At 36.2% G+C, this 12,834-nt stretch overlaps 1 protein-coding gene across 1 annotated transcript in view; it reads left to right on the top strand.

Annotated features, from left to right (window-relative positions):
* UGGT2 (UDP-glucose glycoprotein glucosyltransferase 2) overlaps nucleotides 1–5,977 on the top strand; it is a 191,992-nt gene extending 186,015 nt beyond the window's left edge. Inside the window, exons 38-39 of the mRNA XM_003789625.3 lie at nucleotides 753–879; nucleotides 5,874–5,977. Of these exons, the coding sequence (XP_003789673.1) occupies nucleotides 753–879; nucleotides 5,874–5,977 (231 nt within the window). The remainder of the gene's footprint in view (nucleotides 1–752; nucleotides 880–5,873) is intronic.
* Nucleotides 5,978–12,834: the final 6,857 nt, after the last annotated feature.

The following is a 12,834-nucleotide window of genomic DNA, read 5'->3' as shown; positions in this document are numbered from 1 at the left end:
TAGAATGATTTTGAAGTATTTCTTTTTCTATTGTCTATAAGATTTGTTATGATCTGTTTTTTTGAAATTATCTTTTACTTATATTTATAAATATTAGTTGTCTATTTTTTGAGACTTTGGAAAAAACAAAAGAAGAAGAAGGTAACTGATCAAAGTATTCTATATAGACATACTTCTATCTGACAATGTGAATGTTACTTTCTTTGCATTATTACTATTATTATTGCTTAATGTTTCGTTGCAACAATCGTCTGATTTCTTTTCAGAATGTATTTGTCTTCATTCGTTCTTTATGAGGTTTTTGTTCTCAGTCCTTATGTTAAATATTATTGTTGTCATTAAATTTAGCCTTTTTAATTCTGTGAAAGCAAAAGTAGAAACCTAATATACACATGTATAAGTAAGAAAAATAAATTTAAAAAAAGAAAATATATATGATTAGATCAGATCTTATGTCAAAGAATTTTACAGAGTTGTTTAACAAGCTTGTTATGAACTATGGGAATGTCTTTCCACAATTTTGTTTAAATTTCTGATCAAGATATTTCTTTAAGCAATTATTTATATAAGTTGTAACTTATAATTTTTACTTGATCCTGTTTATGTTAAATTTTCAGTAATGAAAGTATTTAATAGGCTCTGCTTTGTATAAAATGTTTTTTATTTGCTGCAGTGACACAGCATTGTCAGTTATTTCCTTTATGTTTCTTGGAACATGATTTTTCATTAACAAAGTTTATTTAAATTTTTAGTGCAATAACCCCAAAACAAAAGAACCTAAACTAAAAGCTGCTGCCAGGATTGTCCCAGAATGGGTAGAATATGATGCTGAGATAAAACAACTACTAGATCATCTGGAAAACAAGAAGGAAAATGAAGGTAAGTCCATCCTGCATTGATGACTGACCCATGTGTTTGTTGTGTTAATATTAGAGTGGATAATATAGAGTACTCATTCCTTAGTGACACTATCAAGTGATTAATTTGGGATTTCTGTAAGTCTGTGGCATGATTGAGAAACTTTATTTTTACATACACTAAGATTACAAATTTAAGACACAGATACAGCTTTAGTTCGTATCTCTGTGCAGATGAATAGTCTAACATTAGCCTTCTGACAGAAGATAGAGGTGAAAAATAAAAGGCATGCTGGTCTTTAAGAATACTCTGAATTTCCCAGATGTGAAAATCCAAGCAAGCTCTGAAAATTAATAAAAGCCTTACGTCACTGACTAAGAATATTATCCCTATCCCCGAATTAATCTCCTGCATTATACAGGTTTCTCCACATATTCATTGTTCTAGGATCCTTAGTCATGGGCTAGAGAGTGACTTAGATAATATTTGCTTTCATTCCTTATATTTAAAAAGTTGTAGTTAGCTTGGCATTTCATTACCTTACATAAATGTTCAATAAATATGTGTTGAATTTATTTTTAAAGCTGGTATAAACATCTTGATTCTCTCCTAATCTCTTTCCCTGTCAGTGCTACCTGTCTTCCTATTATTCTTATACTGAGTTCCTCTTGGGTTTCCGTCAGTATGTTAGAGGTTTTCACTAGGTTATATTAGTTTTTCCTCTCAATAATTCTTTCTAATAGTTCCAAATACAGTTCTCATCTTCCTCGGAATTACTTTTAGGGAAGTAAAAAGTTTTAGGGAAGTTGTACTTCATCTTGACTTATTCTTTTACTTTTTTAAAAAATGTGTTGGTATGTGAGAGGTTTAGTATTTAAAACATGCCCACGTATATGTAGTAAGCTAGTATGGATAAAGATACCATTTCAAGCTAAAAGAAAAAAATTAATCTGGAAGTGGAATGACATAATTCTTTTTACAGGGAGAGAAAGATAAAAGGAGACACAAAGGAGGGAGAGAAAGAAAAAAAGCAAACAAAGGAAGGAAGAAAAGAAAATTACCTCACACAAAAAATTTTAAATGTACAGAACAGAGATGAAATTCTGACCAGGCGTGGTGGCTCACGCCTATAATCCCAGCACTTTGGGAGGTCAAGAGAGGAAGATTGCTTGAAGTCAGGAGTTCAAAAACAGCCTGGGCTAAATATAGCAAGACCCTGTCTTTAAACAAAAAAGACCAAATATTTCTCTTATCAAATTGAGAGATAGTTAAAGGATTAATAATACCCAGCATTAGTGAAGATGTTGGCAAGTGAGCACTTTCATATAACTATACATGTATTACTTGATGATATTTTGTGATATTTAAAAGTATATATATAAAGTAGGTATATAAGGTAAACAAATTTTATAATATGTATAAAAACTTATGCCCTGGCTCGGCACTTGTAGCTCAGCAGGTAGGGCGCCAGCCACATACACCAGAGATAGTGGGTTCGAATCCAGCCCAGGCCTGCCAAACAATAATGACAACTACAACTAAAAAATAAAAATAGCCAGGCATTGTGGTGGGTGCCTATAGTCCCAACTACTTGTGAGACTGAGGCAAGAGAATCACTTAAGCCCCAGAGTTTGAGGTTGCTGTGAGCTGTGATGCCACCGCACTCTACCGAGGGTGACAGAGTGAGACTCTGTCTCACAAAAAAAAACTTATGGAGTGGCGCCTGTGGCTCAAAGGAGTAGGGCGCCAGCCCCATATTCTGGAGGTGGTGGGTTCAAACCCAGCTCCGGCCAAAAACTGCAAGAAAAAAAAAAAAAAAACTTAAGCCCTTTGACCCAGCAATTCACTCAACGAAATTTACATTTAAAAAAGGAAAATAATGTGTATATTGGTATGTTTATTATAGCATTATTTTTAATAATGAAATAGAAATAGGGCGGTGCCTGTGGCTCAAAGGAATAAGGTGGCCAGCCCCATATATTGGAGGTGGTGGATTCAAGACCGGCCCCAGCCAAAAAGTGAGAAATAAAAATAATCTAACTGACCATCAATAGACAATTGATTACATAAATACTGATACAATGAAACATAGTGAAGCCTTTCAAGACAAGTGAGATAAATGTATTTGTACTGATAGCATACTTTAACTTTAAAAAAGTTATAAAACAATATTTATAATATTTATTCCATTTCCATTAAAGAAAAATAATTTGTGTATATGTGTTTGTTCATAGGTATGTGTATAAATAAGGGAGAGAAGTTTTACAAAAGAGGTTCTTAGTTTTTTTATCTTAATTTTTAATTACATATCCAAGCCATATTCATTATAAACATTAGATCCATATGGAAGTATAAAAATAAAATTGGAAGTCCTTTACTTACTGAAATCTAAAGAGACAGCCATTTTTAAGGATATGGTATATCTTTTATAACTCTTACATTTCTCTTATTATGTATTATATTTGTTTGATAGGGCTGCTATAACAAACTGAATGGCTTACACAGCAGACATTTATTGTCTCACAGTTTTGGAAGCTATAAGTCAAAGGACAGGGAGTCTGCAGGGTTGATACCTTCTGAGGGTTTTGAGAGAAAGACTTGTCCTGCCTCTCTCCTTGGCCTGCAAATGGCTGCTCTCTCCCTGTTTCCCTTCACACTGTCTTCTATTCTCTATCCTTGTTCTATAAGGACACCAGTCATATTAGGTTAGAGGCCACCCTAATGACCTTATTTTAACTTGATTATCTCTGCAAAGACCTGCCTCCAAATAAGGTCACATTTTGAGGTACTAGAAATTAGGATTTAATATGTGAATTTGGAGGGAACCAAAAATTCATGTTTTTGAACATATGAATTGAGCCTATAACATGAGTAAAGTTGACAATCTTGTAATATATTTAGAGGCTATATATATATATATATGAAATCTTTTTAGGCCCATTTCTGGGTATTTTGTCTTTTTGCTGCTATTATAAGTGGAATTTTTCTCTTCCAATATATCTTCTTTCTGATTGTTGCTTGTACATAAAAATAATACTATTAATTTCTGTACATGGATTTTTATTTTCTGTGCTTATAATAATACATGCTTATAGCAGTATTTCTGCTTATTCTCTTGGGTTTTTCCAAGAATACATACATCTTACTCGCAAATAAAGATAGCTTTTCCTTTTCCTTTCTAATCCCTTATACATCACATTACTTTTTCATGTCTAATTGCTTTTGCTGATACATCTAATATTGTGTTAAGTGACAGTGGTCGCAGTAGACCTCTTTTTCTTCACTTTTGCTGGCCAATTTTGTTCTCTATTAAGATAATAGCTTTGGGTTAGGAAAAACATTTTTATCATGTTTTGGAAATAACCATTGATTCTTATTTTAATAAATGTTTTTTATCAAAAATGAGTTTAATTAGTTAAATTTTAACACCATCCTCTTTTAATAGAGAGGTGACCATATAATTTTTAAACTTGGAATAATATTATAAACAATATTAATAGATTTCTTAATATTGAATCCTTGTTCCTATTATTGAATCATCCTTTTATTCTTAGAATGAACTCTACTTGGTCAGGACCTATTATTCTTTGTATGTGCTGGTAGAGTCTTTAAAAGGTAAATATTTTTACATAAGACAATCTGTAGGGTTCTTTTACAAAAATTTTTCAGGTTTTGATATTTTTCTATTGACACCACAGTTACCACCACTTCATGAAAAGGCTTAGTAACTGTATTCCTTTTTTGTGCTCTGGGACAGTTTACATGGTGCTTTTGTCATCTTTCTCTGCTTTTTCTGTGGAAATTAGTCTGTTTAGGCTTTACAAAGCTTCTGGGGTCAGTTTTGGCAAATTATATTTTCTGAGGAAATGATATATTCATGGTTTAAAATATGTCATATAGTGTTGTAAAAAGCACTGCCTTCATTTTTTAAAATACCTTTGTCTCAGTGATTACATTTTTTTGGTGTAGTCATGCTTTCTCTGATTATTTTTCTCTTGTGCTTTGTCTGTTAAGTTAGCTCTTTAGCCATTAAATTATCAGAGCCTGTTGTGTTGTGTATTCAGTCTACTGTTTATATATCATTTCTTTTTATCTTTTGTAAGTCATCCAGCTTTTATTGTACTGTTCTTCCAACATTTAGAGTTAGACATTCAATTCATCTTTTATATTTTCATTGATGTGAGTTTTATGGCTATTAGTTTTCCTCTGAGTGATGCTATAGTGGTTTTATTATCTTTGGTTTCTAGATTTTGAGCTTGATTTTACCTTTGGCCTAAGAATTATATAATAAAAAGTATTGTTTTCCTATGTGAAAGGGCCTTTTTGTTTTCCAGTTTTGATATTTCTTTTTTTTTCTAAATTTGTTATTTCTGATGCTATTGAGTTGAGATCAAGAATGTTGTCTGTGTTATGTCTGCCATTCAGAATTTATGAATATTTTCTTTGTGCCCTAATATCTGATCAATTTCCATGAATGTTTTATGAGTTCTTGAAAAGAAGATCTGTTCTTTTTACCAAGGTACAGATATATATATACACATACATACACACATATATATATTTATATTATAGGTACATTTTAATAGATTTTTTGAGCTCCATGAGCTGTTTATTTTGGACTAGTGAGGAGCAACAAACTAAAACAAAGATATGCATAAGGATAAATGTTTTGGTACCAGCCATAACACACATGGGTTCCCTTCCAGTGGCTTGGTGGGGCAGGAGGCCGTCGGATTGGAAAATAGGAAATAATAGACAAGAAACAAAGAAATAGTTTTTAAAGCAGTGGGGATTCGGGAGACAGCATACCTATCTTCGTGAGGCTTCCAGTATGCAGCCCCAAATACCAGGCTAGCTCTGTATTTATTTCATACACCAGCATTTCAATCATAACTCTCATGAAGGCAAGGTAAACAGTCCTGTCATGGTTGTTGCTGTGCCTCCATTTCTTTAACTAACCTATTTCTTTAATTACACTAATTTATGGATTTACTTGTTACTTTTATTGTTTTAAGGTATTTATAATCTTTATACAAACAGTTTGGATAATGAAATAGTCCAGGACCAGGATGTCAGGAAAATACTCTATTTAGACCAAGCTCGCAAATCACAGAAGTGATTTTTGTAATACTCCAATAGCCTTATGTCCAGACAGACTCCTCTGGCCAAATGAAGGTGACAGAGAAAAGAGATATTTCATCTCCTTATCTGGTGCAGAGCAATTCTTACTGCATTCAACAAAGTTTAAACTTTCTACATTCCCAACTCCAGAGGGCAAGGCAAAATCTTTCATTTTAGGAAAAAATTTTCTTCAAAAATTTATATAGGGCAGCATATAAATTTTACGTGGCTCGGTGAGTAGGATGCCAGCCCATATACCGAAGGTGGCGGGTTCAAACCCAGCCCCGGCCAGACTGCAACCAAAAGTAGCTGGGCGTTGTAGGGGGCACCTGTAGTCCCAGCTATTCGGGAGACTGAGGCAAGAGAATCACTTAAGCCCAGAAGTTGGAGGTTGCTGTGAGCTGTGTGATGCTATGGCACTCTACCAAGGGTGATAAAGGGAGACTCTTGTCTCTACAAAAAAAAAAAAAAAAAAATCATATAAAAATACTACAAGGAAAAAAATAAGCTATCATTCATATAGACCAGAGTAAAAATGGCAAAACATAGATGCCCAGAGTGAGCAGCCCCACCCTGGCATAAAACCGCTGCAGCTTCCAGCCACAACAGTGGAGCTGTGGGGTAGGGGCCAGGGAGGTCCAGCAAAATAGCCTTTGGAATTTTCAAGGGACAGGTTTCCACAGTGCTTTGCACTGAAATTAAGGTTCCTCTTGAATCACTTATCTCCTTTCTCTGTTTTCCTTTTGTCCATGCTCTATAATCATATTCCTAATTTAATTCCTAACCTTCTTACAACTAATAATTGAATATTGGCTTCAAGCTTATAAAATCATTATTACTAGCAATGCAAGCACATCAAGGTATGACTCTTCCCTTAAGTATTCCCATGCACCCTGCAGATAACAATAGTATATAAATGTTGTATGGTCTGATCATGAAGAAATAATACAATAACAAAAATAGAAGAGAAGGGGGAAGAAGTAGAGAAATAAACTTGCTTCTTTATTTGTAATAGCTGGGAGTCAAATGATATTGAAAGCTGACAGATGTAACTGAAACTTGAACATAGTTAAGAGTGTAACAAAAGGAAACACCAAGAAAGGTAATATTTTAAAATTTGTAAAACTTATTTTAGAATATTATCATTTTTATCTATGTTTTGCCAGTTTTACTCTGGTCTATATGAATGATAGCTTATTTTTTTCCTAATCTTTTTAGTAGTATTTTTATATGAATTTTTGAATGAAAAATTTTACCTAAAATGAAAGATTTTACCTTGCCCTCTGAAGGAAAAGGGTCCTGGGAGAGGGTATTATGACATACTCTGTATAATGAGCCAGGGTTGATGGTTAAGCTTTATGGTTCAGTGCTTTTCTGCACTGCTACTATAGGAAAAGGCCAAGAAGGTAATGCTTCTGCGCATCCACATCTCTGGCTCTCAGATCCTAGCCGGGTTTAGGAGGGCTTCTTTCTTCCTATATTTCCCAAATCCATTCTCATGCCTTCCCAAATGATACAGTTATACTTTGCTAGTATTTCATGAGATCTGTCCCTAAGATCTCCCTGCCATTTTTAACTCCCAGTCTACCCTTCCTCCTTCGCCTGGTGGTCTAGAAGCCCAACTCCTGCAGAGACTAGAAAGTCTGCAGTTCTTTGCTAGGACTGAGCATTGCATGGGCCACAGTAGCACAGCTGCACTGAAACAGTTAATTCAGTAGCAGAAAGGCACTGGGGAGAAGATGTCTGGCCTGGCTTTGCAAAAGTGCAAACCAGAGGCTGACGGAGGTACCTGCTATGCAGCATCAGTGATAGTAGAGTGATCATGCCAGGGTCAAATTTCAGAGAGACACCTCCCCCATTCTGTGGATTGCCAGAGGGAGCCAAACCTCCCCTGAAGGGGTATCAGAGGAGTAGTGTGGCTGGGGCAGAGGCGTGGCCTTGGAAGGAGAAAGACATTTGCTGCTTTGTTAACCTCTGGCTTGCAACAAACTCGGGTGAAACACTCCCCAGTTTCCATTGTGCACCTGAGGTAGTCAGGCTCCAGCTCCCCCTACCAGCTGGTGGCTGAGCGTGGCAGCCTGGCCAAGGAGGCATTAACTCCCCTTTGACTCTGGCAGGTGCAAATCCCTGGTGCATTTGCTCATTGGAGGGAACTAGGCCACAGCCCTATAGGGTTACCAAAGACCGGGCATAATGGAGGTGCAATGTGGGGATGGAAATAACAGCACCTTGCTAGGCGGGCCTTTCTGACTCCACAGAGCACCAGAGCGAGTCACACTTGAGCTGCTATCTAGTTGCTGGAGACCCTTTGAACTCTCCCACTTTATCTGCATTAGTGCTAACTGGGACAATTGGTTTGGAACTCTTCACCTGGGCCAATCATCTGGGGACCCTCCAAGGTTGTACCCTGGTTGCATTGAAGTGAGAGGGTCTGATTCTCCTTTCATTGAAGTGAGAGGGTCTGATTCTCCTTTCAGTTGTTGCTCTTGGGAGCAGGTATCTTAGTTGCTTGTATTTCTCCACAGCTGAGATTTCAGCCCAAAGCCACTGATTCACTAGGTTTGGATAGAGACTAGCTGAATACAAAACAGAGCCACCTAGCCCTGTCACACCAAGCAGGTCCCCAGAGACTCAGGCTGCAGTACTGAACAGGACCTTTGTAAAGTTGTAGGGGAAAAGCCATAGTCATCACTCCCAGATTTTTGGTAAAGGGCTGGTTAATTACAACTCCAGGAGCCCTCAATCCAGTTTTACCTTCCAGCTTCTCTAGCCAAACGGTGAAAAATAAACATGGGACGGAATCAGCAGAAAAATTCTGGTAACAGGAATAATCAGAGTAGATCAACTCCCCCAAGAAATGACAAAGGAGACACAACAGAAGATCCTGTTCATAAACAAATGGCTGAGCTGTCAGAAATTGAGTTCAGAATTTGGATGGCAAATAAGATTAATAGAATTGAAGTAAAGGTAGAACTAGAAATTCAAGGAGTAATTCAAAAGTTGTTGTAAGAATTCAGTGAATTCAAAGACAAAAGCTCCAAGGATGTTGATACATTGAGGCAAGAATTTGCAGCCCTCAAAGATCTGAAAAATACAGAAGAATCCCTCGGTAACAGAAAGGAGGAGGCAGAAGAAAGAATCTCTGACATTGAAGACAAAGCTTTTGAATACTTCCAAATGAATTCTCCTCAAAGAAGCAGAGAAGAGCAAAAACGGATCATTCCCTGAGATAGTTGTGGGACCACTGTAAAAGAACAAACATTGGCCTTACAGGAATTCCTGAAAGTGAAGAGGATGTTCCTAAAGGCACAGATGCTCTACTCCAAGATATAATCAAGGAGAACTTCCCAAGCATGGCAAGAGATATTGAAGCTCACATAGCAGACAGTTTCAGAACCCCAGCATGACTCAATCCAAACAAGGCATTTCCTAGACACATTGTAATTAACTTTGCCAAAGTTAATATGAAGGAGAAAATTCTGCAAGCAGCCAGACATAAGAAAATCATAACCTATGAGGGGAAGAATATTAGAATGACTGCAGATCTCTTAGCTGAAACTTTTCAAGCCAGAAGAGGATGGTCCTCAACCTTCAATCTCCTAAAACAAAAAACTTTCAGCTCAGAATCCTGTATCAAGCTAAACTGAGTTCATTTGTGATGGAGAAATCAAATACTTTAATGACATACACATGTTGAAGAAATTTGCCATAACTAAACCAGCTCTCCATGATATTCTCAGACCCATCCTCCACAACAACCAGCACAATACTCTACCACCAAGATAAACACACTCAGAAATTTTTGATCAAAACCCAACTTCCACAGTGACAAAAGGATTAAAAACGGCCACTGGACTTTGAAAAATCTTTGTACCTAAAACACTACTAGCTTACCAATTCTCTCAATTAATGAGAATGATTTAAATTGTCCTCTAAAGAGTCACAGGTTGGCTGACTGGATACATAAACTCAGACCAGATATCTGCTGTACACAAGAATCTCATCTTACCTTAAAGCAGGGGTCCTCAAACTTTTTAAACAGGGGGCCAGTTCACTGTCCCTCAGACTGTTGGAGGGCCGGACTGTAGGCCCCAGGACAAGTCAGCTGCTAAGCAGGACAGGCAGTGGTGGCAAAAACACCCAGCAGGCTGGATAATGTCCTAGGCAGGCTGCATGTGGCCTGCAGCCTGTAGTTTGAGGATGCCTGCCTGAGAGGATAAAAATAGACTCAGGGCAAAGGGATGGACATTTATAATTCAGGCAAACGGAAATCAGAAAAAAACAGGGGTTACAATTTTATTTGCAGATTCAATAAGGTTTAAACCAATAAAGGCAAGCAAGGACAAGGATGGTCACTTCATATTTGTCAAGAGAAACACTCAACATGAAGAGATTTCAATTATTAACATTTATGTGCCCAACCAGAATGTTCCTCAATTTATAAAGGAGACCCTACCAGACGTGAATAATACTGTAATAGTCCAGTACCATAATAGTCAGAGATTTTAACACTCCTTTGACAGTGTTGGATAGATCCTTCAGCAGTAAACTAACCAAGGATATATTGGACTTAAACTGGACCCTATAACAAATGGACTTACAGACATGTACTGAGTATTTCATCCCAACAAGACTGAATACACATTCTTCTCATCAGACCATGGAACATTCTCCAAAATTGACCACATCTTAGGTCTTAGGTCACATGTCTAACTACAGCCAATTTAAAAGAATAGAAATTATTCCTGTATTTTCTCAGACTATCACAGAATTAAAGGTGAACTCAAAACAACAGGAATCTTCATACTCGTACAAAGACATGGAAACTGATCTTATGCTGAATGATAGCTGGGTATAGATGAGATTAAGAAAGAAATTACCAAATTTCTGGAATAAAACAATAATGAAGACATGAATTATCAGAACCTGTGGGATACTGCAAAGGCAATCCTAATAGGGAAATTTATAGCATTGCAAGCCTTCCTCAAGAGAACAGAGAGGAAGTCCACAACTTAATGGGACATCCCAAGAAACTGGAAAAGGAAGAACATTCCAACCGCAAACCCAGCAGAATAAAAGAAATAATGAAAATTAGAGCAGAATTAAATGAAATTGAAAACAAAAGAATCATTCAAAAGATCAATGACTCAGAAAGTTGGCTTTTTGAAAAGATTAACAAAATTGATAAACCTTTGGCTAACCTAAACAGAAACAGAAAAGTAAAACCCCTAATATCATTAATCAGAAATGACAAAGGAGAAATAACAACAGACACCTCAGAGATTTAAAAAATCCTTAATGAATACTATTAAAAACTCTATTCTCAGAAATATGAAAATCTGAAGGAAATAGATCAATACTTGGAAGCATGCCACCTTCCTAGACTCAGCCAGAAAGAATTGGAAATGTTGAACAGACCTATATCAAGTAGTGAAATAGCATCAACTATATGAAATCTCCCCCCCAAAAAGTCTGAGACCAGATGGCTTCACATCAGAATTCTACCAAACCTTTAAAGAGAAACTGGTACCTATATCACATAACCTTTTCCAAAACATAGAAAAAGAAGGAATACTTCTCAACACATTCTATGAAGCAAATATCAGCCTGATCCCCAAACCAGACAAAGACCCAACAAGGAAAGAAAATTATAGGCCAATATCGTCCATGAATATAGATGCAAAAATATTCAACAAGAGCCTAGTAAACAGAATCCAGCAACACCTCAAACAAATTATACACCATGACCAATTTGGTTTTATCCCAGGGTCTCAAGGTTGGTTTAATAAATGTAAATCTATAAATACAATACATCACATAAACAAAATAAAAAACAAAGACCATATGATTCTCTCAATTCATGCAGAAAAACTTTTGATAATATCCAGCATCTTTTCATGATCAGAACACTTAAGAAAATAGGTATAAAAGGGACATTTCTTAAGTTGATAAGGCCATCTACAGCATACCCACAGCCAATATCATATTGAATGGAGTAAAATTGAAAACATTTCCACTCAGATCAGGAACCAGGCAAGGTTGCCCATTGTCTCCAGTGCTTTTTAACATTGTAATGGAAGTCTTAGCTATCTCAATCAGGCAAGAGAAGGCAATCAAGGGTATCCAAATAGGGTCAGAGGAGATCAAACTTTTACTCTTTGCAGATGATATGATTTTATACCTGGAAAACCCTATGGACTCAACTATAGAACCCTTAGAAGTGATCAAGGATACAAAAACGTCTCAGGATACAAAATCAGTACTCACATATCAGTAGCTTTTATATATACCAACAATAGTCTAGCTGAAAAAAATTCAAGGACTCTTCCTTTTACAGTAGTGCCAAAGAAGATGTAATATTTGGGAATTTACCTAACAAAGGATGTGAAAGATCTCTATAAAGAGAACTCTGAAACTCTGAGAAAAGAAATAGCTGAAGATGTTAACAAATGGAAAAACATACCATGCTCATGGCTGGGAAGACTCAACATTGTTAAAATGTATCTACTACTCAAAGCAATATACAGATTCAATGCAATCCCTATTAAAGCACCACTGTCATATTTTAAAGATCTGGAAAAAATAGTACGTCATTTTATATGGAATCATAAAAAACCTCTAATAGCCAAGACATTACTCAGAACTAAAAACAAATCAGGAGGAATCACGCTAACAGACCTCAGACTATATTATAAATCTATAGTGATCAAAACAGCATGGTACTGGCACAAAAACAGAGGTAGATGTATGGAACAGAATAAACAACTAAGAGATGAACCCAGCCTCTTATCGTCATTTGATCTTTGATAAGCCTATCAAAAACATAAATTGAGGGAAAGAGTCCCTATTTAACAA

This window comes from Otolemur garnettii, unplaced genomic scaffold, assembly GCF_000181295.1.
Source record: "Otolemur garnettii isolate 467f Iridium unplaced genomic scaffold, OtoGar3 scaffold00034, whole genome shotgun sequence".
NCBI lineage: Eukaryota > Metazoa > Chordata > Mammalia > Primates > Galagidae > Otolemur > Otolemur garnettii.
Note: the sequence above shows the minus strand (reverse complement) of the source record. Positions and strands in the feature narration are given on the sequence as shown.